The sequence below is a fragment of the Cryptomeria japonica genome, chromosome 8 (assembly GCF_030272615.1).
Source record: "Cryptomeria japonica chromosome 8, Sugi_1.0, whole genome shotgun sequence".
Classification (NCBI taxonomy): Eukaryota; Viridiplantae; Streptophyta; class Pinopsida; order Cupressales; family Cupressaceae; genus Cryptomeria; species Cryptomeria japonica.
In genome coordinates, this window is record NC_081412.1 from 4,163,897 (window position 1) to 4,188,190 (window position 24,294).

The 24,294-nt window shown below is 38.5% G+C and overlaps 1 protein-coding gene across 1 annotated transcript in view; it reads right to left on the bottom strand.

Moving 5' to 3' along the window:
• Positions 1-1,957: 1,957 nt before the first annotated feature.
• The window catches only part of LOC131051185 (APO protein 1, chloroplastic), an 81,853-nt gene continuing 59,516 nt past the window's right edge, over positions 1,958-24,294 (bottom strand). The window contains exons 2-3 of the mRNA XM_057985578.2: positions 3,148-3,542; positions 1,958-2,976 (exon numbers count right to left, since the gene is read on the bottom strand). Of these exons, the coding sequence (XP_057841561.2) occupies positions 2,142-2,976; positions 3,148-3,542 (1,230 nt within the window). The 3' untranslated portion in view covers positions 1,958-2,141. The remainder of the gene's footprint in view (positions 2,977-3,147; positions 3,543-24,294) is intronic.

A 24,294-nucleotide genomic window follows, 5' to 3' on the forward strand; every position in this document is an offset into this window, starting at 1 on the left:
GTGTTGTATGTATGTCTTGAGATGAATCTATAATAGTTTGTACGATTTCTCTCACCACATTTGCTAACATGAATATAAAGAATATTTGATAAATGTCATAGCATATTTGAAACATTGTAAACATATATTTCTTGCATATGTATTTGTATATTTTTAACTCTAGATGATTAATTATGTTTTATGTATGACATATACTATTTGATGCATTTATGTTTAGATCATCCTTCTATGTTTCTAATAATTATTTCTCCTCTCTTGTAAACTATGACTTTGTTGTCCATTTCAATAGGTACCAATCCTTGAAAACAAATGATTTAATCATGCTTCTAAATTAATAAATCAATTACTAATTCTTTGAAGTTGATTTTTATATCCTTTTAGGTCATGAATCAATTACAATAAATAGGGGAAAAATTGTCTATGAGCATTACTAGTAGAAATATTCTGTGAATCATGTCCTTGTGTCATCATCTTGCATATCAAGTACAATGATATTATTATTAGATTTACAAAAGGTATATGTGTGATTGGCTTGTATTTAATCCACTGAAATTTTTGGGAGTTGAACTTGCCCATAATATAATTGCAAAGCTACTTTATTATTTTACCTTTTCCCACTTTCAATCCCATATATGATTACTTCTAGAAATGGCATCTTGGGTTGAAGCTGAGCCCAAAGCAAAAAAGAGCTTATCCACTCTCATCCATTGGCCTTTAATCATCCATAATATGGATGAACTTTAGTTTTACTTTCATGATGACAACCTTTTGCCTTGAAAGTTGAATTGTCTTCTAGGATTTTGGAGCAACAATTTTGGGACCCAACATCTCCTTCATGAATCCTAACCTTTGGTTCAAAAAATTCTTTCTTGCCACACCCAAACGAGTCTTATAGGTTTAATAGTGTTTGTGGGTTGTTTCTTCCTTGGTCATTGCTTGTACTTCTAAGATTTCCACAATGTCTTCTCTAACTCCAATTGATTTTCTGCAGCTCTATGGCAACAAATTTGTTGTGCCCAACCTTTGTGCACCTTCTAATGGTAATGGCCTAGTCTCTAGGGTTGATATTAGCATCTCACCCTTGTATGGTTGTGTTTTGGTGATTAAGGTTTATCCTAGTCACCTTTTTTGCGTGTCATGGAGTGTTTCTGGTGTTCCTACTGTTGGTGTCATGCTCTTCCTAGAGCTTATGTCTGAGGGTAGTGTGGGATCTTTTGGTTGCCTTTCCTTGGTTTGGTGGTTGGGGCGGATTGGCAAGATCTTATGTGGCCATGGTCAACTCAAGGACCCCCTTTGGTTCTACGTGCCATTCTCATTTTGGAAAGACTCCCCTTTCTTATTCTTGTGATCCCCTTGTTGCGGCTTGTAGGCAAGAGGTGGTTGAAAATGGAGTATTTTACACTCGAAGTTTGATTTGCAAATTAAAAGCTTTTGGCTTTCTCTCCTAGACTTGCAAAAGTGGATTTTGGAGTCTTGGAGGACTCTCATTGTTGGCACTATTGAGATTTTTCCTTGTGCTAGGGGTTTCTTTATCACATACTTTACTCTCCAAAGGAATTGGAGGTGGTGTTGAATGGTGGGTTGTGGCTGTGGGGAGAACTGGGGAGAACACTCCTCTCTCAAGCCATGGTTTCCATCTTTCAACCCTATAAATATATCTCTCTACTTACCCACCAACCAAACATGAAAACTTTGGCAAAGATAACCATATATCCAAGCTACGATATCACCTTCTCAAACAAACCGACTCTTCTCCAAATTGGATTATCTTGAATTTTGGAATTCAGACTAATGTTAAATTTGTAATTCAACTCAACAAACATCCCAACAGGGAGAATTCGAAATGATGGTTCTACTATAATTTTGAATGTCATTAACAGAAAATACAAAATGTGAAACATGAATACCGATGTGATTTTTGTAAAAATTTAGAAAATGCACAAGTACATGAGATGGATGATTTGGAAACAATATTGGATCATTAATAATCAATATCACATACAATGTCTGCTTGTTTGTACATTTGGAGCCCGTGGAGGTTAAGAATTTGGGTTGTGCAAGACCTTTCTCTAACTTCCCACCAGCCCAATATATATTAAAACTTAGTGGAGGAGCCAAACTTGGCTACAAATCACAATGAGTTAAGCAACCATTTCTGCTTCTTGTGAATCTGGAATTGCAATATCGACCCTCATCATAGGTTTGAATCTCTCAGGTATTGCTGCACCTGCTTGCACACAAAGCTCCACAATGGCAGGAGCTTGACCATAAAATCTTCTAAGGTGATTCATAAGAGGGGGACCAGCCAAATCACGGACATGGTAGACATATTGTGGAGGTATTAGTTCATCAACAGTTGCTTCTTGCCACCCATGTTTTCCATCACGCCATTGATGCTTGAAAGCTCCACATAGTCTGACTCTATGGCCCAACGGGCCAACATGCACTTCTGGGCAATAGCCACATGCCTTTACAGGATACTTCTTTAATAGTTTGCACACTCCACCCCTCATAGTATCGAATGCCTGAAGTGCTGTTTCTGCCACTTCCTGAATTTCCTGTGAAGACAAAGGCGGAGGACTGGTTTGTGGACGAATTCCACATGGATCCAATTCCTCACTTAGCCCTGCTTGGTTTGTCTGCTTGGGTTCATCCACAAACACATTGGGGTCTACTACTTTCTTTCCAATCATATGCAATGGTTTCTTCCTTCTCCTTGTTGGGTATTCTGGAAGATCAACACCCGCTTGGATGCAAAGCTCAACAACTGCTGGTATACTATCTACATTAAATCTGTCATTATGACTAATGCGCTTTCCCAGACGATCAAAAAGGTGGAAGGTCTCAATAGGAACAAGAATGCCATCAATGCAACCTTTTATCCACACATGTGATGAATTTCGAGCTCCATTTCCTGAACCCTGGCAATCTCTAATCTCATTGCCAATGAAACCAACGTGCACATTTGAACAGTATCTGCATCAGATTTCTAGTATCTTCAAATTCAGAGATCACCGGCAGAGCAACTATGATCTAATCACCTCTTATTTACTTAATAGATCTTTATTTTCATTGGCAACATGAATTAGTGTCTAAAATGATAGATAAATAATGAGACTAAAAGAGAAACAATTTATAGTATTTAACCTGCAAGCAAAGACAGGAATCACATCTAGCAGCTTCACAAGGTTCTTCACCAAGATTTTTCTTGCTTCCAAGACCTGATGTGCAACTGGTATCAAGTCAGGAACCAGTAATCCATTTTCTGGGGGTCCCAAAACTCTTTCTTCCATTTTTGCTTCCTCTAGCTTACTCCTCTTTTTGATTTTTCGTGCATCACGTATTATCTCCTTGATAGGTCTGGGATATGGTTTCTTTTTCCGCTTTGGCAACACAGGTGGAAGGTCCACATTCTGATGATATTTCAGTGCATTGATAACTATTCCAACTGACTGAAAAGATCCTGAAGGAAGTAGATTACTTGGTATAGTTTTGGAGATACCCGAGATCAATTTTCCTTCATCCTTTGCCACATGCCAACCCTGTAACAACAAAAACACTATAAGCAATGCAAAGCAAAGCATTGAGTTAAGGACCATATCAATCAAGAAGCATCAGTTTAAGTTGCAAAACAATGGAAATACAGGGCAACAGAAAAATTCAATAAGATACTGAAGTACAGTAAATCTATGTAAACATTTTTTGAAAAATATAAGAGATCATATCCATTATTTCAGTTTTTCCAAGTTAATAATGTGTCAAATGACGACTCAAGGTATATTTATTTAAAATTTCAAGTATAAGTCTCATTATAATAAAAGAAAAGACTATATCTAGAATTAAAGACTACCATATAATTGATTGAGTTCCATCAAAAGACAACGCTGGAAGTAGAACTTACAGCGTACTCAGCTGTGTTCAGAGCTGCATAGGTCTAAGGATTTGGATTCCACATTTCTTCAATAGAGGCAAAACTAAATTGGCAATAAAAATCATGAAAAATATAAATCTCTGTTAATCTGATTATTTTCTTCTCAGCTAAGAAAGGCTTGTCAATCAGTTGCCTCTGACAATGGACCAAACTTTTTTATATGCTAAATCTGATATCTACCAACCGTCTGTCTGCTATCTGAATAATGTTGCACTTAACCAATGCAAATATACCTTACCATAACCACATGCCAACAATAACAAAGAAATTAGACAAAATCAATGCAAATATAAATAGAACTAAATGGAAGGAATAGTTGTGGATTCAATCAGAATGCACTTGCAATTCCAGGAAGTTGAAATAAAGACTGGAATATATTATATAAGCAACAATTTTTGATCAACTGATGATGTAAGTCAAGGATAGAAAGAGGAGAAATGACCCCTTTGGTAGAAAAGAGTAAATATAACAAGAAATCCTAAGCATTCTAATTAACTGTTGTACCCATATGACACTCTTTGTATTGTGTCGCATTTCAATATTAATCCTTGTCATTTTCAGCCACGAGTCATGTTTCAATCTTCATAGTGGTCATCTATGTTATTTTTGTCAAATCTTGTTCATGTCTCTGCAGGGCCAATGAAATGAGCTTACCAATACATCTTGCAAGGCAAAACTCAGAGTTTAGACAGTAGATAATTGGCAGAAATTCACTAAGGCAGTAGAATATTTTTTTGGAGTTACAAGGCATGCACCTGATTGTAGGTGGGCATAAAGTTCCAAACTGAAAATCGCAATAGGTCTTTACAGGGTGTGTGCAACTGTTTAGGATGACAGAATTTCTAAACAAGAGGCTGCAGGTCTTTATATGGTGGCATGCTCATCATAGGAGGAATGACATGTTTTGACAAAACAAAAAGTACAAACTATATACAATTGAAAGATGCCGACTACTGAATGTAGCAATCTGACTTAGTTTTCTGATTCTGATTTCTTTGGCCAGCGGTAGAGAAAATTGGTTTCATATGTTTGTTTTTGTGGTTTTATGCTTTTTTTGTGTTTTTGCAATATATATGCCTTGGAATTTAGACAATGCAATTAAATAACAATGATAACACAAAAACTAATGACTGAAAATAAATTTCAGATTGTCTGATTTTCTAACAGCAATTAACAAATGCCAACTAATAGTGGAATTCAATAGAGATATGCCAAAATTGGCCTACCAGGGGTCCAACGCCTTGCCTGGAGGGCTGCTTAATCAGCTTAAATGAGTCCAGATGCTGCTACAGTAGCTACCAATGTGTCCTAACTGCTCCAATGAGTTTTATTCCTCTATATAATAATTACCAAAAACAAATCTAACACAAATAGACCCAACTGCTGCTGATTCCTTCAGGCCCCCAGGAGACTTCACTGAAAATGGTCAATTTTCCACACTGATTTGTTCATATCTCTCTCCAAGGACTTCATAAGCCTAAAAGAATGATTCTAATCTTTATTCCTAATGCTGACAATGAGATTTGTACAGAAAATCCAAAGGTAAACCCTTCAATTTATTTTTAATGAATTCGAGGCAAGTAGAAGTGGTACGGCTGGCATCTAGAAAGGGATTGCTTGCTGTAAGAACCTCCAAGTTGATCAGAATTTGCTGTTCAAACCCTCTACTTGCTGTCTTAGTTGATCAATCACACAATTTGGTCCTTCAATGACCTGAAATACTGAAAATCGTGCCAAATCAGGTAGGGGCTACGTCCAACCTGCGAGAATAAGGGAGATTTCATTCCCAAATCCTTGCCAAAACCTGCAGATATGAATTTGCAGTCTTGCTCCAGCTATGTTGATGAAGAAAATAATCCAAGAATGCTCAATTATGAATCCCAAACCCAACTTATGCCTTCATCTCCCAAGTCGAACCCCTAAAGGCATCAAAATAAGATTCCAATGGAGTCTTTCCTTTCTAGAAAGTGGCGCCAACTTAAAGATCGGTCTTCTTCATGAAAATCGTACCACCTTTTAATTATTAACTCCTAGGGATATGTGCAAGGGACTTTAATATAAAGTCATTAATTAAAAAGAATAAAGTAACTTATAAGTTGTCCTCATTTTTGTTTCCAAAAATGAAGGACCACTACATGAAATTTTTGTTAAAAAAATGAAAAAAAATTACTCTATGGCACGCTTCCCGAGACAAAATTTCGACTAATCCTTGGACTGGCTTAATCCTCAGTCCATCTTTAACTGCGTTTCGAATTTCGTCAAATTTTGGGTTCGTTTGCTATGTCTTTCCTTCAATTTCGGGTTTTAAAATCCCAACTGCAGGTGGAGAATTTTCTTCAAACTGCAAGTTTTAATGATATTCATTGTTTTGGTTGTTGTAGGGAAATTTTTAGCTTATTACATGTGCACTTTTATTAAAAGATGTTACTTGCAATTTGTTTTAAATTTCCCCTTTGTTGTTTTTATCTTGTTTAGTTAAAATAGGGATTTTTTGACTCAACTACAAGTAAACTTGCAGTTTGGTCAAAAAACCCCTACTTTAATGGTTTTTGCATGTAATAGGGATTTTAAATCCGCATTACATATGTGCAAGCTTTTCTAACTTGTTGTAGGGATTTTATTTCCCTTTTACAAGTAATTAAAACTTGTATTCCTCTCCAAAAAACCCGATTTTGCCTTACAAGTACATTTTTGACAATTTTAAACTTGTCATTTGTCTAAAAAATCCCGATTTTGGCTTGCCAAATGAAAAAGTGTAATTAAAACTTGTATTTGTCATCAAAAAACCCGATTTTCATTCTCTTATGCAAAATTGAACTTGTCTTTTTTTCCAAGAAACCCGAAATGCAAGGAAAAATGGTTTTTGACCATTTCAAGGCAATTTTTGTGGAGAAATTGTTGGAGGAGGAAGGCGTTTTGGCTTGCATCCTATTTTCATGCATTCTTGGACACCTTTCACGCCAAATGGAAGTTGCATTTACTGGTTTTTCGCCCTAGATCAGCAGTCACGTTTTTCTTTCTAGATCAGCAGTCACGTTTTTCTTTAATGCCACATTTTAGTGGATTAAATCTCCAACAAGCTGCAATCTCCTAAAACGTTTTGCTCTCTCTCACCTAGGCGTGGAGTTTGGGAGGAGTTTGAGCTATTTATTGATGTCATTGAAGATGCAAATGGTGGCCACATTTTTCTCCACATGATTCCTTTGGCCACGTTTTGCAAACACTTGTCACTATTTCTTCTACTCCTCCTTAGGCGTTTTGTTCCAATCCTCTTGGGTGTGCTCTCTCATTGGCATTTCGGTTCTCCAAGTTTGGAATTGCTGCTTCATTTATCAATTTGGGGCATTTTTGCAAAAACGTGTTAAGGGTTTGGCATTGCGGATTGCTTCTATTTATTGGTTTTCCTCCTTTCCAAGAATTGGTTGCATTTCTTGAAGAGGCATTTTCAATTTGAAGAAAGGTATGTTCTCTTTCCTTTCTTTCCTTCATTTTGTTATTTTCTTGTTCTCTTGGTTTTCTTTCTTAGTTGCATTTTTGGAATGTGTTGTTCTTCCCCCAAAAATCGGTTTTTGTGAGAGAATTCTTCCCTTGGTATGCAATTTTTGAATTGCATTGTTCTTCCCTAAATTTTCCCTCTTTAATTGTATTCGGGATTTTTAATCCCGATTACAAGTTCGCTGGAAATTCTTGTTCTTCCCCTACGATTAACGAATTTAACCATTTTTTGTTAAAATTCCAAGTTGAAAAGTGTGAAATACCCCTCCCTTGCAAATTTGGGTTTTGAAAACCGGATTACATGTTGAAGAGTTCTTCCCATTTTCATGAAAATGACTTTCCCGGATTTTCCCATTTCTATCCATCCATGTTCCCCATATCCGTACTTTCCATTTCTGTCATTTTCCGCAAGTCAAAATCTTATTTTCCGTCCATTTCTCCATTTTCAAATTTACAAGTATACTTGCATTCGGGTTTTAAAACCCCGATTGTGTGTATGTTCTTTCCAACTTGTATACTTGCAAAAATTCCCCCAAGATCCGAAATTGGTCAAAGTCAAGATTTTCCCATTTCTACATATTTCCCCTCTTCCTCTCACAAAATCGTTAAGTTCAAGGATCAAAGTTTTATCCATTTGGAGAAGGAAGAATGATATTTGCAGCTAACTATAATGTTGCCTTAACTCTTTTAAGTCTTCATCACAGCATTCCAGGTTCACAATCAATGTCAGATTTGTCGGCATCTCCAACTCCAAAGAAGATGAAATACAAATATGACAAATATCAGAACGAAGTTGCACCTTCCCAGGTTTCTTCTCCTTTGGATCCCATCAGAGACACGAAGATAGGGCACGTTGATATGGCAGAATTTGTCAACAGGGTAGAAGATCCACAGGATAATAAATTGCAGCGGCTGTTGGACAGCCATATCCATCATGCATCTTCCTTCCCAGTGGCTGCCCTAGAATCTAAGTTCGTTCTTGCATGCGCCCATCATTTTGACAAGGAATCAAGAGTCATCAAAAATGATGATGATGAAGCTATAATCCGTCTTGATGCAGATATGATCGAGAAGGTCTTCAGAATACCTCTTGCACCTGTTTATATGGAAATCACCAAAGAAAGTGCAGCGGAGTATTATGTAAAGAGGGAAAAAGATTGCAAGCGACACATCAATAGGTGGATCCAAGAGCCACGAGCCTCCTTCTCAAGGTGGGTGAAGTTGAACCGCTGCGATTTCAAATGGGAGATAGGAGACACCATCACTCTTCTCAGCAGGATGATGGGCCTTGAGCATTCCAATGTCTTTGAGCCATGGATGTATCAGTTCATTATGTTCATACGACAGTCACATCACATTTCATTGGGGGAAGTCATCAGCAATACCTTGTGTGAACAACTTGCAGCAATTCCTACCACCATGACCTTCTTCATGAATTCTTATTTGATATATTTAGCAGCATCACTTAGACACTTTCCAGGTCTTTCTACCAAGGGTGATCGCTCACTTATACCAATTTGGGAATATTATGACTAGTTGCCGTTGAGACCCAGCAGACTGCATTTCAGAAGGGTCCAAGATGCATTCTTTGGATATTTCATGTGTCAGTTTGACAGAAATCTCAGGAACAAGAGAGTATCAGATGAGGCATGGGACAAGGTGTCTGAGTATGGGTGTTTGTTTCTGCAATTTCTCACCTTCACTTATATGAGGATTGGATGCTATGATGGTCAGCCATACATGCTTCCCAGATACCCAACTGATAAGATCATTCTTATGGAGTTGGGAAGAAAGATCATGGCTGTTCACACTTTTCAGTCTGCTAAGCACAAGGTTGGAATGGGGATCTCTACCACAAACCCATTGAAAATTGGTCGGTACTCCCTTGTCACATCTGTGAAGGCTAAGGCCATGGAGATTGAATTGCAGGAAATCGAGCTCAAAAGGTTTAAACCTAAAGCTGATTTTGATTATAGAGGTATGAAGGAGAAGATCAAAAAATACTTTGTGCATGTTCATCGCATTGAAGACATCTAGGTAGATCTCCGCACAGAAGCCGAAGTCCTCAAGATGGATTACTGCAGGCTCACTGTTGAGCAAATTGTTGATTTGAACTTGGTGGATATCCCACAAGGGATGATTGATGACGGGCATATACTTGATCCTAAATACACTTCACGGAGGGTTGAGGAAGCTCCACTTCCTTTGATCCAATGGTCACACAAGGAGTGCATATCCATCCTTGACAGATTTCAACCTATCTTGGCCAACACCAACGCATGGCTGAAAAGTAATGCTGTTAGACTTATAAAAATCAAGGTTGGTAAAGAAGATGATTCTACGGGGCCTCTTGGACGGAAGTCTGAGATTCAGATTGACCACAAGGAGGGTGCTTCATCTTCAGGCACAAGGACCAAGTTACGAGTAAGTCGTGCAGTAGTGCTTCCTCCCGAGGAGACGACTATTCGTGGGAAGAAAAATTCACGATTCCATGTTCAGGTGATCGATCTGGATAATCCAGAAGAGGGGCAGCAATCTGATGATGCTCCCAAGTCTCCAGTTTCAGACTCGCCTCATGAGGTCGTCCTTCCAATTTCCATCTCAGAATGCAATTCCCATTTCAGCATACGAGCCATCTCCTGATCATCAACAAGAGAGTGTTTTGAAAGTTCCTGAAAATATTCCTACTTGCATTCAGTTATTAGAAATTGATACTTCCACTTCTGGTTTTGAAGAATTCATGAGGCAATCTTCATGCCCATTGGTAACTGAGCAAACCGTGGTCGCTGTCCAAACAAATATTCCTCCCAGGATGTCCAAACTGCTTCTCCTTTGCCTACGGCTGCTATTGGAGAGGAGTTGATGACTTTGCCTCCATGGCTTAGTTCTTTCACCCCGAAAAGGAAGAAGCAAGAAATCTCACCTAACGCCTTTGACTATCAGCAACTGAAACAGTCCAGATCCAAAGTTGCTAAGAAGGCCAAGACTATCTCTAGGGTAACTGTTGATAGCAACAAGATGAAGGTAGCTGAAATTGTGGAACCTATTGCAGATAAACCACTTGATGAAATGTCAGCTGCTGATTATAAGGTTGCAAAGATAGAGTTGGGCAACCAAACGCATGAGGTCATTAAACGTGATGCTCAATTTTCTGTTGCTTCACTGGTGCAAAGGTGTGATGATCTTCTAGCAAAGAAAGACAAGCTAGAAGAGGAAAACCGACAACTTATGGCAGCCGTTCATAAAATTACAAAACCTGCTGCTGAAGGGAGTAGCTCCATAGGTTCCTCTGGTTCCCAAGAATCAATTCGTGGAGTGGAAAGGGCTGCTCAAAAAGTGCAAGCACTGGATTCCTGGGTTGATCAGCTTCATGATCTATGTGCACAAGTAATGAAAGACATTTTTTAGATAATGTCTAAGTTGGAAATTGTTGAGGAGAAACTAGATCAAACTTCTAATACTTTCAAAAAGAATCTAGAAAGTGTTGAAGAAAGTTTGACAATTTGGCGTACCATGCCCCAACAACAGCTGAGTGTTCTACAGGAGCACGCCATCATCTCTTCCAGGGTCATGTACTTGGAATTTGAAGAACTCCTGGAAAACAAGACCCTTGTTCTTAAATCCCTCATTGAGGAGATCGGTGATGCAAAGAGATTTCGCGGCGAAGTTTACCGAGATATTGTCTCACATTGTGAAAGGGCCTCTTGCAACATAGTAAGTCAAGATGGAGAGTTGATTCCAGAAGAAGAAGTTCTTGCTGATTTACAGATGAGGATTCATAATGAATGGAGAAGCGAACAATTCTCGACAGTTTTGATTCAAGCGTTGATGAAACACCAAGCCTTTCTGCATGAAATCTAGTCTATCTTGGATAAAAACAATTCTGCGCTCCTCCGCTGTCACGACACTATTGTGAAGACTATGGTTGTTGCCAAGAACACCCATGAAACGAATCCCCAAGAACTACAAGCGAGCATCCAGAAATTTCAAGGATTTGTGTCTTCACAAAATGCAACTTAAGTGTTTTTCAACACTTCGTTGAATTTTCCCTCTTTTGTAATCTTTAGTTGTAATTTAGTTTTGACAAGTTACATGTAAAAGTATTTTTTGTAAAAAGCAAGGTACACATTACTTGCACTTTTGTAATTACATGTAAGGCAACTACAAGTTGTGTCCGATTAGGACTATAGTTGGAATAAGTCTTAGTTAGTTGGAGTAACTCTTAGTTAGTTAATGAAGTCTCAGTTAGTTATTGAATGAGTCTTGGTGGTTGAGAGAATCTCTCAAGTTAGTTAGGATCTTCCCACCTTTTTCTCAAGGCTCCTCTTCTATAAATACTTGAGGGGTCTATTGTAATATTTATCTTTTGGAAAGCAAGCAAAAACTCTGCCAAATTTACAGCAAAAACTCTTTGAGCTTATGTACGTGGATTGAAAGTTTTTGAAGAATAATAAAGAAGGATTACTCAAGTTTTGAGTCTTTGAACTACATGTTTGAGTTTGAATCTTTTTATTTCTTCTATACAAAGTGTTTCTAAAGGAGCTTAGTCCAATCTGATTTGAAGTCTTTGAGCTGCAAGTAGAGAAGATTAATTAAAATAGGAAACTCTCTTGAAGGAGCAGCAAGTCTTTGAGCTTGCATTAGTTCTTGTCTTTGTGTTGAAAGAATAGATTATTCCAATCTTTGCGCTGTTATCTTTTATTCGTTGTAAAATTTAGTATAGCAAAAGGTAGATAGGACTTCCAATAGTCAAGTCTTTGAGCTTGATATTGCTGTCCCGTCCCGAAGGAAGTGACGGAAGTCTTTGCGCTTTCAGGAAACTTCATTTCCTTTCTCTTATTTCACTTGAAAGCGGTTATTGTTGTTCATATTCAATCGCTATCCTTTTCTGTGAAGAGAAAAGGATATTGTCTTTCTTAAAAAAAAAAAGAAAGATTGTTGTCCCATCTTATTTTATTTTCCAAGTTGTAGTTAGATAGGGGGAGCCTTCCCTTAATTAGGAGAGTTTTTACTCGTGTGCTGTGGTTGTGTTGACGTGTATTTTGTACACAATCATACACAGAATAAAATACCGACAGGCATCTTATCCTCTCTTGAGAAAATAGTCTCTAACTGCTGAAGATCTGCAAAAAGGATCAGTTAGATGGACTCCAAGGTTCTTTTAGTGGGGTCTCCACGTGTGGACAAGCTTTTTTAGTGGTATGATGTGATTTGCTGTTTCCTCCAAGGCGTCTTACGTATTCAAAGCTCGAAGATTTTACTAATCTAAAGGTACTTTCAAAAAAAAAAAAAAAAAAAATGAAAAAGATAGGGTTTAAGGAAGTCTAGTCTAACCCTATGAACGACTTAGCATGAATGAGATTTGGCAAGACTCAACTAACTTCAATTTTGCCATAAGGTAACAACTCAATTGAAATTAGTGCGATCTTCTAAGGTAATAATGGTATTCAATACATCAAAGACCGAGGACACTACTATGAAAGTACATCTCCTAGATGCAAAAATGCTTGAAGGTTAAGGACTCAAAATGTTTTCCAGTCGACCACGCAAGGCGTTCCTACAATCAGCAAGAAGCTAGTGGTTTGGATTGTGAATCCTACCAAATATCAAACCTCACACTTAGCCTTTCAAATTAACAAACTACTTTGATTGAGCATGATTCAAGTACATCCAACAACCATGAAGATAACTTATGAAATTTGCAACAAAACACCATAACTTCAATATTTTATTGATTTCCAAGTCATCATATACAACAATTGCTTGAACTTCTCTCTTCAAGACTCAATCTTGCTACAAAATAAAAATTGCTTACAACTCTAATCTCCCTATTTCACTCTCAACTCTATTCTCTATTTTTCTATTGACTATTCTATTACAAATGAAATGGAAAATGGGGGTATAAATAGCATCCCCAGTTACAATGAAAGGTCCAGATTGAAAGTAAATCAATGGACAAGATCATGACACCTAAACCCTAATTAGGGTTTGTTACAAATGACCTCCTTTTTACTGAACAATATTAAATACATAGCCAAATATTAAATTTGGCACAAAAATCTAGGAGGTATCAACCAATGAGAAATAAGATGTCATGTCATCTGTAACAACCTTTCATCTAGAATCTTATTCCCTTTCCAATTCTCTTTCTTAGCATATGCAATGAATTTTGTCACGATCCCTTCGATTTCTGTGCTTGGAATCTCGGGAAGATTCTTGATACTCTCTTCTAAGTGGATAACCTGATCAAATGCATCTAGAAGAGCTGTGTCCCAAGTGGGTTCAAGTTCCTTCGTTCTATCAATCAGGAGCATGGTGGCATACATCTGATCATACTGCTCATCTGTAACATCTGCGTCTTTGCGAAAGATGATCTTGATTCTATCTTCAAATTCTTGTAAATCCACATCTGTCTCGACCTCGATCCTTCTGCCAAGGATGGTACGAAGTACCTCAAATACTCTGTCCTGGATCGGATTGATCACCTCCTCAACTTGACCACATCTAACACTGATGTCCTCAAAGAGAACACTCTTTATATGGAGTAAGGTTGACCACTGAAACAAACTGTGAGAATCACCTTCTAAGATCTTCTCCTGTGCTAGAATTCTTCTGGATGTATGTCTTATAACTTTCAAGACAGGAATGACAACGTCCTTGGTATGGGCAAATGCAGCTACCGTTGCCATCAATCTGTGAATAATCTCAAGAACTTGGATAGGCTGATGGGTGATCTTCGACATCCTTGTAACAAACTCAATGGCCACCGTGTGAGATCTATCCATCCAACTACATGTACGCTGGACCATATTCCTGAATCTTTCTGCTTCATTGATTGATTGAAGGGGCAATGCCTGCAATGGTGATCTAACTGGATCCTGACGTCCCAAAGGTTCATTGATGTGACTGAAATATGTCCTCCATGCACCGACCTCTTTCTCAAGCTTTCTATTCTTTTCTACTTCTCTAAACTTATCCTTCAATGCCTCAAATGTGTCGGTGGCATCATCTAAAGTCTGCTCTGCTGTGGACGGTCCTAACTCAATAGTCTGTATATGATAGTCCTCTGCTAGGATCTCATCCTCATATTTGTCTGCTGCCGGTGTAGCTATCTGCAGTTTTCTAGATCCAGTCTCATCTCGAATCATCTTGGACATCTTTGTAGCCTTCTTCTTCTCTATTGTCATATGTGAACGTCCCACGAGGCTCTCTAAATCAATTGCACTGTCTTCATCCTCAATTACGATTACCTTAGTCAATCTTTCCTTCAACCAATCTGGGATATTTGATCTTGTCTCTTGAACTTGAATTTCTTTATGTACTATTTCTTCTTGTCTGGGAGGAGATGTTACTTCGTTATCATTATCTAAATCATAGTCTTGGAGAGATCCATCGGATGAAACATGCTGTGCCTGTTCCTCTTCCTGTTTATCATTCTGTACCATTGATTCCATGGATTCTTCCACTCGAACTGTTCTATCCTCTGGCCTGGAAGAAGTACCTGGCGTTTGATCTTTGTTAGCACCTTGCTTTTTCTTGGAAGGCTCTTTCTTTTCTGATCTTTCCTTTCTCTTTGAACCTCTCGAATGGAGATTGCCCTCACTGGCACATCGAAGGTTACCTTCACCTGTATTCCTAGGATTAGGATTGCCTTCACTAACACTGGCTCCACCTTCAGCTGGCTTTTCTTCCAAAGTAAAAGACATGGCTATGCCTTGTTCTCTCAACTTCTGATGTTGAACGTCTACCCATCTGCGAGTACAAGACAAGACTGGTGCCATCAATTCATCTAAATCCACGGCCTCGGGCTCATTCCAATTCAAACTTATTGTTTTGCTTTCTCTATCATATGAAGATTGGATGTGCCTGCCGTTGTCCTGAGCTTGGTCGGCCACTCTGTAAATCTTACATTTCCTGATGAAATCCAAAGGCAATCTAGAATGTATCTTTCGTTTCACTTCGAGATCATCTAGGAGATTCATCATAAAATCTTCAATCTGGTACTCATGTCTAAATCTTCTACCGACTGTCTCCTCTAAATGTCCATGTGGATCAAAACTATTCCTCCAAGCAAAAGATGAAAAAGGATACAAGGCTAACTCCCTCTCTACGTCATCCATGGCTGAGACATTGGGACATACCTCAACTGAATTACCCAAAATAATAGGTACCTGAACTCCATTCTGATGTCTGTGTCTGAATGCCTTCACATATGCTGCCAACTGCCTTGTTACTTCAAGTAACACAATCCCGTCTGTCGGGTATCTCGGCAACATGTATGGAGGTAAAGGACATCCATACACTCTAATGTAAGTGAACTTGGGAAACTGAATGAACCAAGCACCGTACCTCTTGATTAACTCCTGGGCATCCTGAGATAATCTGTTGTGAATCCCTCCTTGCAACGTCCTTGTGATGTTCATCGTGAAAGTATCATTGATTAACTTGTAGTTCTTCCCTGGTGGATGATGCAAGTAGGTATAGGATTCACAAACTCTGACCTCGCCGGGTCCTCTTCCAATCACTCCTCTGTGAGGTAGTCCTGCGTACTCAACGCTCCTAATTAAGGCATAGATGACGTATGAACTCATGTGGAAGGACTTAGTAGCCCTGAGTCTTCTCAACTGTACGTCTAAGCAATGGCTAATTATCCTAGCCCAATGTATTGTACCCTTTCCTTGAACAATCACCTGGATGAAGTAAAACATCCATTTCTCAAAATAGAAGGCATGAGGTGCTCCTGTAACTCTGTTGAGCATGGTGATCAAATCTCTGTACTCCTCTTGGAAATCGATCCTGTGTGGTGTGTTCGGTACTTTGCTCAGACGGGGACGACTCTTAAGTAGCCAGTTCTTGTTGATTATGCTTAGGCAAGCATCTGGATCATCATCGTACACTGATCTGGCTCCTTCAATGCTCTTGTATATCATGTCCCTGTGCTCTGGAAGATGGAAGGCTTCACTTATGGCTTCCTCTGAAAGGTATGCCAAAATGTTTCCCTCATTGGACACAATTGTCCTGGACTGTGGATTGTAATGACGGGCACACTCGATCATCAACTCGTGACACTGAATGGCTGGAGGAAAACCGGCCGCCTTAATGATGCCACTTTCTATTATTCTCCGGGCGACAGGTGATGGCTTGCCGATGTAAGGGACCTCTCGGAACTTCTTCGTACTAAAGTTCCCCAAGTTTGTATCTCCAATGTTGCTCCACTTGGACACGATCTTGGTCTCCACTTCTTCAGTCTTCTGATCTTCTTTCATGAGAGCCGAGCGACTGGTGGATGCTCCCGCCTTTGGGGTCGCCATACCTACACAACATTTCATTATGAGAAATAGATTTTTGCAATAAATAACGTAGATAAAAGAGATAAATTTTAGGAAACCTTATGATAAGTCTCTAGAGTTATCATTTCCTAAAAATACAACGACTGAGCCAAAAGAAATTCAAGATTCAAAATTTCAAAATTTGAAATATGACGATAAAGGAATAAAACAATAACAATTAAATCGCCATACCTCGATAGAGAGCTAACTCTAGAATGCAAAAAACAAAATTTGCCTAGGCAAAATTGAGGTATAAAGATAGTCTTCAATATGATCTCCTCAAAATTGACTTCGCCACCTCTGGATAGAATGTGATCTTCACTTATCGCCTTGGACGTGGTCTCAAATGGATCTTCAAGTTCGCACAAATAAATCTCCAAGTCTTTAGCAAATTCGCCTTAGGCGTGGTCTTGGATGGATCTTCAAATTCGCACCACCTTGGGAATGTCTACGCCACCTTTGGTTTGCAATCGCACCACTTTTGAATGTCTAAGCGCGCCACCCTTGGATGAATGAAACTCGCACCACCCTTGAACACACTTCGCACTATATTCGCCTCCCTTAATTCGCATGTAGAGAAGGTAAAATAATGATGTAGAAATGATAACTTTTACCCCCTTATATAGCGCTTGCATCCTTTACCCCTTAGGCCGACTTAACAAAATAAAACCATTTCAAACGATTTTTAAATGATTTGCAATGAAATAACAAGGCCGACCTCCACATATGAGCGCTCAAATCGATTTTTATTAATTAATTAATTATTTGATGCCTTGCGTTTTTTATTGCAAATTTCGATTTTTAAATAAGGCAAAAATAATTAATACATGTTAACGCCATATTAAATGCCAATAAAAAATGGATTTTCGATTTTTTAAATTGATTTAGCATTTAAAGAAATTCGAATTGTTTAAATTTGGCGCCAAAGATATGAAAATAAAAGGACGTACCTCATCGCTCTGGTCCCTTGGAGAGGGACAGGAGCGATCCATGATTTTGGTCTAGATTCTTGCGTTTTTAACGTTCAACTCCTTCATTTTCACCTCCCAAATCGATCATCTGGTGGTCCTTCGAATTTGAATGCCTCTCTTGTGCGAGCAAATGTATCTTATGATCATTATCGCCCTGGTCCCTTGGAGAGGGACAGGAGCGATCCTAAGTTTTTTACTTGAAATTCTCCATTTTGGTACGATCCTCTCCTTGTATCATCTTCCAAATGCCAATTAAAATCCTGTGCGTCCTTGTCTTAACGTGACTTTCAAAGAATGTCATGTGTTTTATCTAACATCGCCCTTGTCCCTTGGAGAGGGACAGGAGCGATCTCCATGTCTTTATGTTCATCTTGTATCTTTGACCTTCGAACTTATCAACGCTTGTGTCCTTTGCGCACGTCCCACTCGCTTTTGCAAGGTACCTTCGATGTTATAAGGATCATCGCCCTTGTCCCTTGGAGAGGGACAGGAGCGATCCACATTTCTCCTTGGTCTTGGCGATTTTTAAACTTCGATCTCCTTTGCAATGTCTCCCCGACGATGTCCTTTGCATTTCCTATCCTCATTTCGCCTTGATCTTTGAAGGAACGTGAGTGTTTTGATAGGATCGCCTTGGTCCTTGTCCAAAGGACAGGAGCGATCTTGATTTTTTTACGTTCAATATGCATTTTTAACCTTCGATCCTTCATTGTGATGTTTTCTAAACGCCGTCCCTTGTCTTGCTTAACCTCGCCTTGGTTCGATTTTGGAGGAATATGAGCGCTTTTGATAGGATCGCCCTGGTCCTTGTCCAAAGGACAGGAGCGATGTGAGGCCTTTACACCGTTTGGCGATGTTTGGACGTTCAAAACTCTTGTCTATCACCTTGTTATCATACCATGGACCCTCCAGAACATTGCAATATATTGTCCTTATGTGAATTTTGCATGAAATGATCAATACATCTAATATTGCTCTGGTCCCTTCCTGAAGGACAGGAGCGAAGTCCATTATTAGGTGCTTGTTCTTGTTTTTTACCAACTTGCAATTATCTTCATTGCGTGGAATGATGTCCTTTCGACCCTCTTGGTAACTCGAAACTTTTTTGTCTTTTGAAATCTACGCCATTATGTAGGTATCGCTCTGGTCCCTTCCCAAAGGACAGGAGCGATCTGGGTTATAGAGTGCAAATCCTTCCATGTGATGATCTTTGCAACGTTGCGCTTGATGGAAATGCCTTGAGATGTCTTCGCCACCCTTCGTCTTGACTTGGATCGGCCTTGAACTTTGGAGGGACGACCTTGAACTTTGGAGGGACGTATCATCACCATTGTATCGCCCTGGTCCCTTGGAGAGGGACAGGAGCGATCCTCCCTTTGTGGCCTTCATCTTACTTTGCCAGGTTCCAAGTTTATATTCAACGGAGTCGTCCTTCTTCACTCTATCCGCCCATGCTTTTACATTGTTTGTAACTTTGCAAGAAAAGCAATTATATCAAAAATCGCTCTGGTCCCTTCCTGAAGGACAGGAGCGAACTAGGCATTTAACACTGTTATGGACGTCCCAAAAATCTTTAATTTATATTCAACGCATTCATCTCATGTTCTCCTTCGTTTTTGAACGTAAACTTGCCTTGACCCTTGTCTGGATTTTGCAAAATGGAGGAAATCGCTCTAGTCCCTGGGAGAGGGACGAGAGCTACAAGGTACCTCGCCCTGGTCCCTTGGAGAGGGACAGGAGCGATTTAGTCAATATAGGTCATTTTCCTTCGTTTTTGCATCTCAAATTATATTCATCTGGCAAAGCATCTTCCTTCGGGCGTCCTCAAATTGTTAAGTTATCAAAATCTTGCAAGGACAAAACGAAATTTGAATCGTAGCTCCGGTCCTTTACTGAGGGACAGGAGCGATTTTCTTCCTGGAGGCCTTTCTGTGCTCATGAAAATCTTCAATTTATATTCAATGGAAAAATCTTGTCGTTCTCTATCACTTCAAACGTAAAATTTGTCTGGACTCTGCAAGGATGATGAGATATTTGAAATTGAGCTCCCGTCCTTCACTGAGGGACAGGAGCGATTTTGCTCCTACAGGCCAAAATAACAAGATTTTTCACATTTTAACACTTCACGAGGCGAAAACAAATCAATTCCAATGCCCAGGATCAAACTTCAAAAAGTCAAAATTTGGTCAAAATATTCAGTCAGACAAAAATTCATATTGACGGTCATTATTTAGACAAGTTTAAGCTCTGCATGAACATTCCAATTGAAAATTAGACCATTTTGGCGAATTCATTGCATTCAAAATTTGCATTCTAGAAAAGAAGCTCAAAAGCTCTCAAAAAAAATGACTGGATTTTGGCTTGAAAAGGCAAAATTTAAAACCCTAAGGCTAGGCCCTAAATCCAGACGACTAACTAACTACAAAACCCTAAAAACGAAAGCGAAAACGAGCAAAAAAAAAAAAAAAAAAAACAAGCAAAAAGAGGGGGTCCCCATTTGCGATGGGGCGATGTGTGAAATGGTCACAACAGGTTGAAACCACAATTTTGTATATTTCCCCAAGTATACAAGATTTTCAACCAACATAAGTCACTTTTATTAACTTTTTCTAAATTAGAAAAAGTTACTTTATAACATAAAATTATAAAGTTTTATTATTAATGGCTCACCAAAGCAAATTATGTCTAAGTAATTGTCCCCTTTGGCTAATCAATCATCTCCCAACACTAAACTTCACTTGTGGAGATGGGTGATAGGTGAATTTAAGCATCTGGATGGCAACTAGAGAAGTGGGGACATTACAACAATAGCATGTACAATTGTGATGGATGGCATGTTTTCAAAAAAGTTAATGATCAGGCATGCTCTGTTGTGAAGAGCAGCAAATTTTATGTCGACCAAAATATGTATATCTTGTGGTGTGCACCCTATAAGGAAAAACTAACATAAACACAAAAATCAGAGATTTACAGGAGCACTCATCCTGTAGAGGCTTGCCAGGTTTTTAACACTAAAAATTTGAACTTATATTTCATGGCATGCTCCCTACAAAAGGATATATTCCACAAAAAGGAAAGGTAGAACTATAGTTAGATGCCAACGGAGGAAGGATAAAATTAGTTTGCAAATCTGTTCTATTTATCTTCTCCATCACACAAAATCTCCAAGTGTTTGCACATTCTTCAATGAGTTTTGTCATCGTTTCAGCACATCTTCAAGAAGTTTTTATCACTAAGATAGTGGATAGCAGCAAGTTTCCAAAGTACAATCAGCATTAACAACTGTTTTAAATCTAGATTGCCGGTTCGGGTTCGGGTTCGAAGAACCCAGTACACCGGTACGGCAAAATTTTGAAAAGGGGTTTGGGTTCGTTTGGGTTCGTTAGTACAAAAACATGTAAATTTTATATATATATATATATATATATATATATATATATTTGTGAAGCCTATAAGCATGAATTAAAATTTGCATGTCACGTAGCATCATATAAACAACAAAACAAACATAAACTTGTCATAGCATCATGATCATACCATAATAGCATCATATACATCAAGTTTAATATCAAAATGACAAAATATTCAAGTATCATTGTTTCAACTTTCAACAATATAAACTTAAAGTTTAATCATCAAATGGATCATCTAATTCATCCTCCTCCTCCTCCTCATTGACATTGACATTAGATGAGCCAATGCCACTTGCACTTGCACTATAAGTTGGCTCAATTTCCGAGTCATCAAGTGTCAATGCAAGAAGCTGAGAAGCAGGAGCATCCAAATCAGTATGCTCTGGCTCTATATCCCACATCTTTGTTTCCCCTTGTGTGTAGTCATGTTGTTTGTGTGAAAGAAGACATAGGTTGGAATGCACATATACTAAATTCTCCGCTCTTTTTGATAGCAACCTATTGTGCTTTACAGAGTGGATGAAAGAGTGTGCTCCAATTTCTTTCTGAAGCAGATGAACTAGCAACCTATGAAGACAAAGTAAACAATTAAAGTTATACATTAATAAAAATAAAATTACTAGCAACCTATGAAGACAAAGTAAACTATAAATAAACTAAAACTTGTAAATTAAAAATTTTAATTAATTAAACTTACTTGTGATAAAACTTTTATAGCGAGGGGTTGTAGGTGTTGGAAGCATGTGCCATGGAAGTAGCACCAGCTATGAGCATCCTTCTTGGATCTATGACGAAGTGCATCAACACTTAGACCATTCCCATTTGCGAATTCTATGAACTCATTTGTAACATCATCTCGCAAATCATCATCAAGATATAGTCTAAGAAATGCTGCCTTGTACCCATCAGATACTTCTAGATCTCTCCATGGTGGAATCCTTCCTGGTTTATCAAGAAATTGATTGCTATAGTACTTAGGTGTCAAGGCATAGGCAAGAAGGTGCAAAGGAGTGGTCATCTTATTCCACCTTTCTACAATAATTACTTCTAGTTCTTTGAAGAATTTCTCCTGAGAATCATTCTCTTTTTCATTTATAGTGACCTTCATTTTTTCAAGCATTGAGTCAATGCCATCATAAATCTCACCTATGCAAGGCCTATCCATGTCTGTATAGCGAATCATGCTCATGATGGGCTCAGTGATACTTAGGAGATATGTAACAAGATCCCACCATTTATCACTCAATATTCTATCCCTAATTTTTTCTGCCCTCTCAGTGCTACTTTGCTTCCATACAGTCCAATTGGTGTTGATCACCATATTGCATAGTGCCACTCTAACTTTCACAAGTCGTCTTAAGACGATTGTGTTTGATGCAAAACGAGTCTCAGCAACCTATAACACAAATTAATGCCAAATGATAAAAAAATAAAGCCAAACTTTAAAGAAGAATACACAATATAGCTTACACAATGATATTATGAACATTGAAAATTTAAAAAAATCAGAAAATGTAAAATTAAATTACTATTACACTTACCTTCAATAACTCCAAATTCGAATAAGTTCTAAAAATCCCTTGAGACATGTGGTGGTTTGTGATGAACATCTGATGTCCTCAGCCTCTGCATACACATCTCTGATCCATTTTTCTTTTTGCCCAATCCTTTGTAGCATAAGATTGAGTGAATGTACCGCACAAGGTGTCCAAAAGATGTGATCATAGCATTGCTCAACCAACAAACCAGCAGCTCTACAATTTTTTGCATTGTCTGTTATGACTTGGACAACATTGCGGGATCCCACAGACTCAATGGCAGAGATGAGAATTTCTGCAATAAATTGGCCATCTTTTATTTGGCCCTCACAATCCACAGCTCTCAAAAACATTGCCCCCTTAGGGGACACCGCTATGACATTGATCAAGGGACGGTTTTTAGCATCTTTCCACCCATCTGAAACAATTGTTACACCTGTCTCAACCCATGAATCCCTTATGGGTTTCAATGCATCTTCAACCCTCTTCACCTCTTTCTCCAATAATGTTCCACGTACCTTCTCATAACCGGGGCCCTTGTACCCTTTTGGAGCCTCATTAACACTTTTTATCATTTGCTTCCAATATGGGGAGCGAACAACATTGAATGACAACCCATTTGCATAAATGCACCTTACTATATCTTCGTCAGCATTGTCTCTACTCTCATTTTGGAATGCGGTTTCTAAAGGCCCCTTTGTTCTTTTACGTGTCAAGGGTGGTTCACTTTGAGGTTCATTTGTGGCAAAGAAGAGGTGGTCTTCTACTACAATAGTGGGATTAGAAGGGCCTTGCATTCCCTTTGTTTTCTTTGATGCGGTTTGGTTCAATCTACGAGCTTCCCTCTCTTCTGTCGCCTCATGCTCCCTAATATATTTCATCACTGTCTCATTTGGTAAAGGTCTACCATTTTTTCCAGAGCATTTTTTTATGCCTCTTCCTTTTATTCCACACAAATGGCCTACCACCCGATAATATGAACTATTACGTTCAATATCACATCCATGGCATTTCCAATGGAATCCCCCACATCCCGGAAGTTGTTTTATAATGTCCACATATTCCATAAGGGAGAATTTGGATCATTTCTTTGTTTTGCAATTATTTGTTCATTGCCAATGGAGGAAGATGTAGATGCCATTCTAGTTCCTATGGTAAGAAATAATATAAACATATTCAAAAAGAAAAACTAAATAATGAAAAAAAATTCAAGTTTCATGTTTGACAATTTGTGAAACAAAAATAGTTGGAAAAACATGTTTAAAAACCTACCTCTTGCAGCCAATGGAAGCTTGAAAATGTATGGAAATGATGCTGCAACACGTGTTGAAGCTTCAAAAATCAGTCTTCAACTCCTCTTTGATCTTGGAAGCCAAATTTTGTTCACCCTTTCTTCAACCTGCTCTCATAAAACTTTTGTTTGCAACACAAATGAGATGAAATGAGTCAATAAAATGATTTAGAAGTCAATCTTACGTTATAATTTTCACTTTTTACAAGGCGGAATTGGAAAAAAAATTAATTTTGCAATGTTTTTTGACTTTATGGGCCACCCAGCCACCCGGGTTCGACTAGGTTCACCCGGGTTCGACTGTGTTCACCCGGGTTCGACTCTGG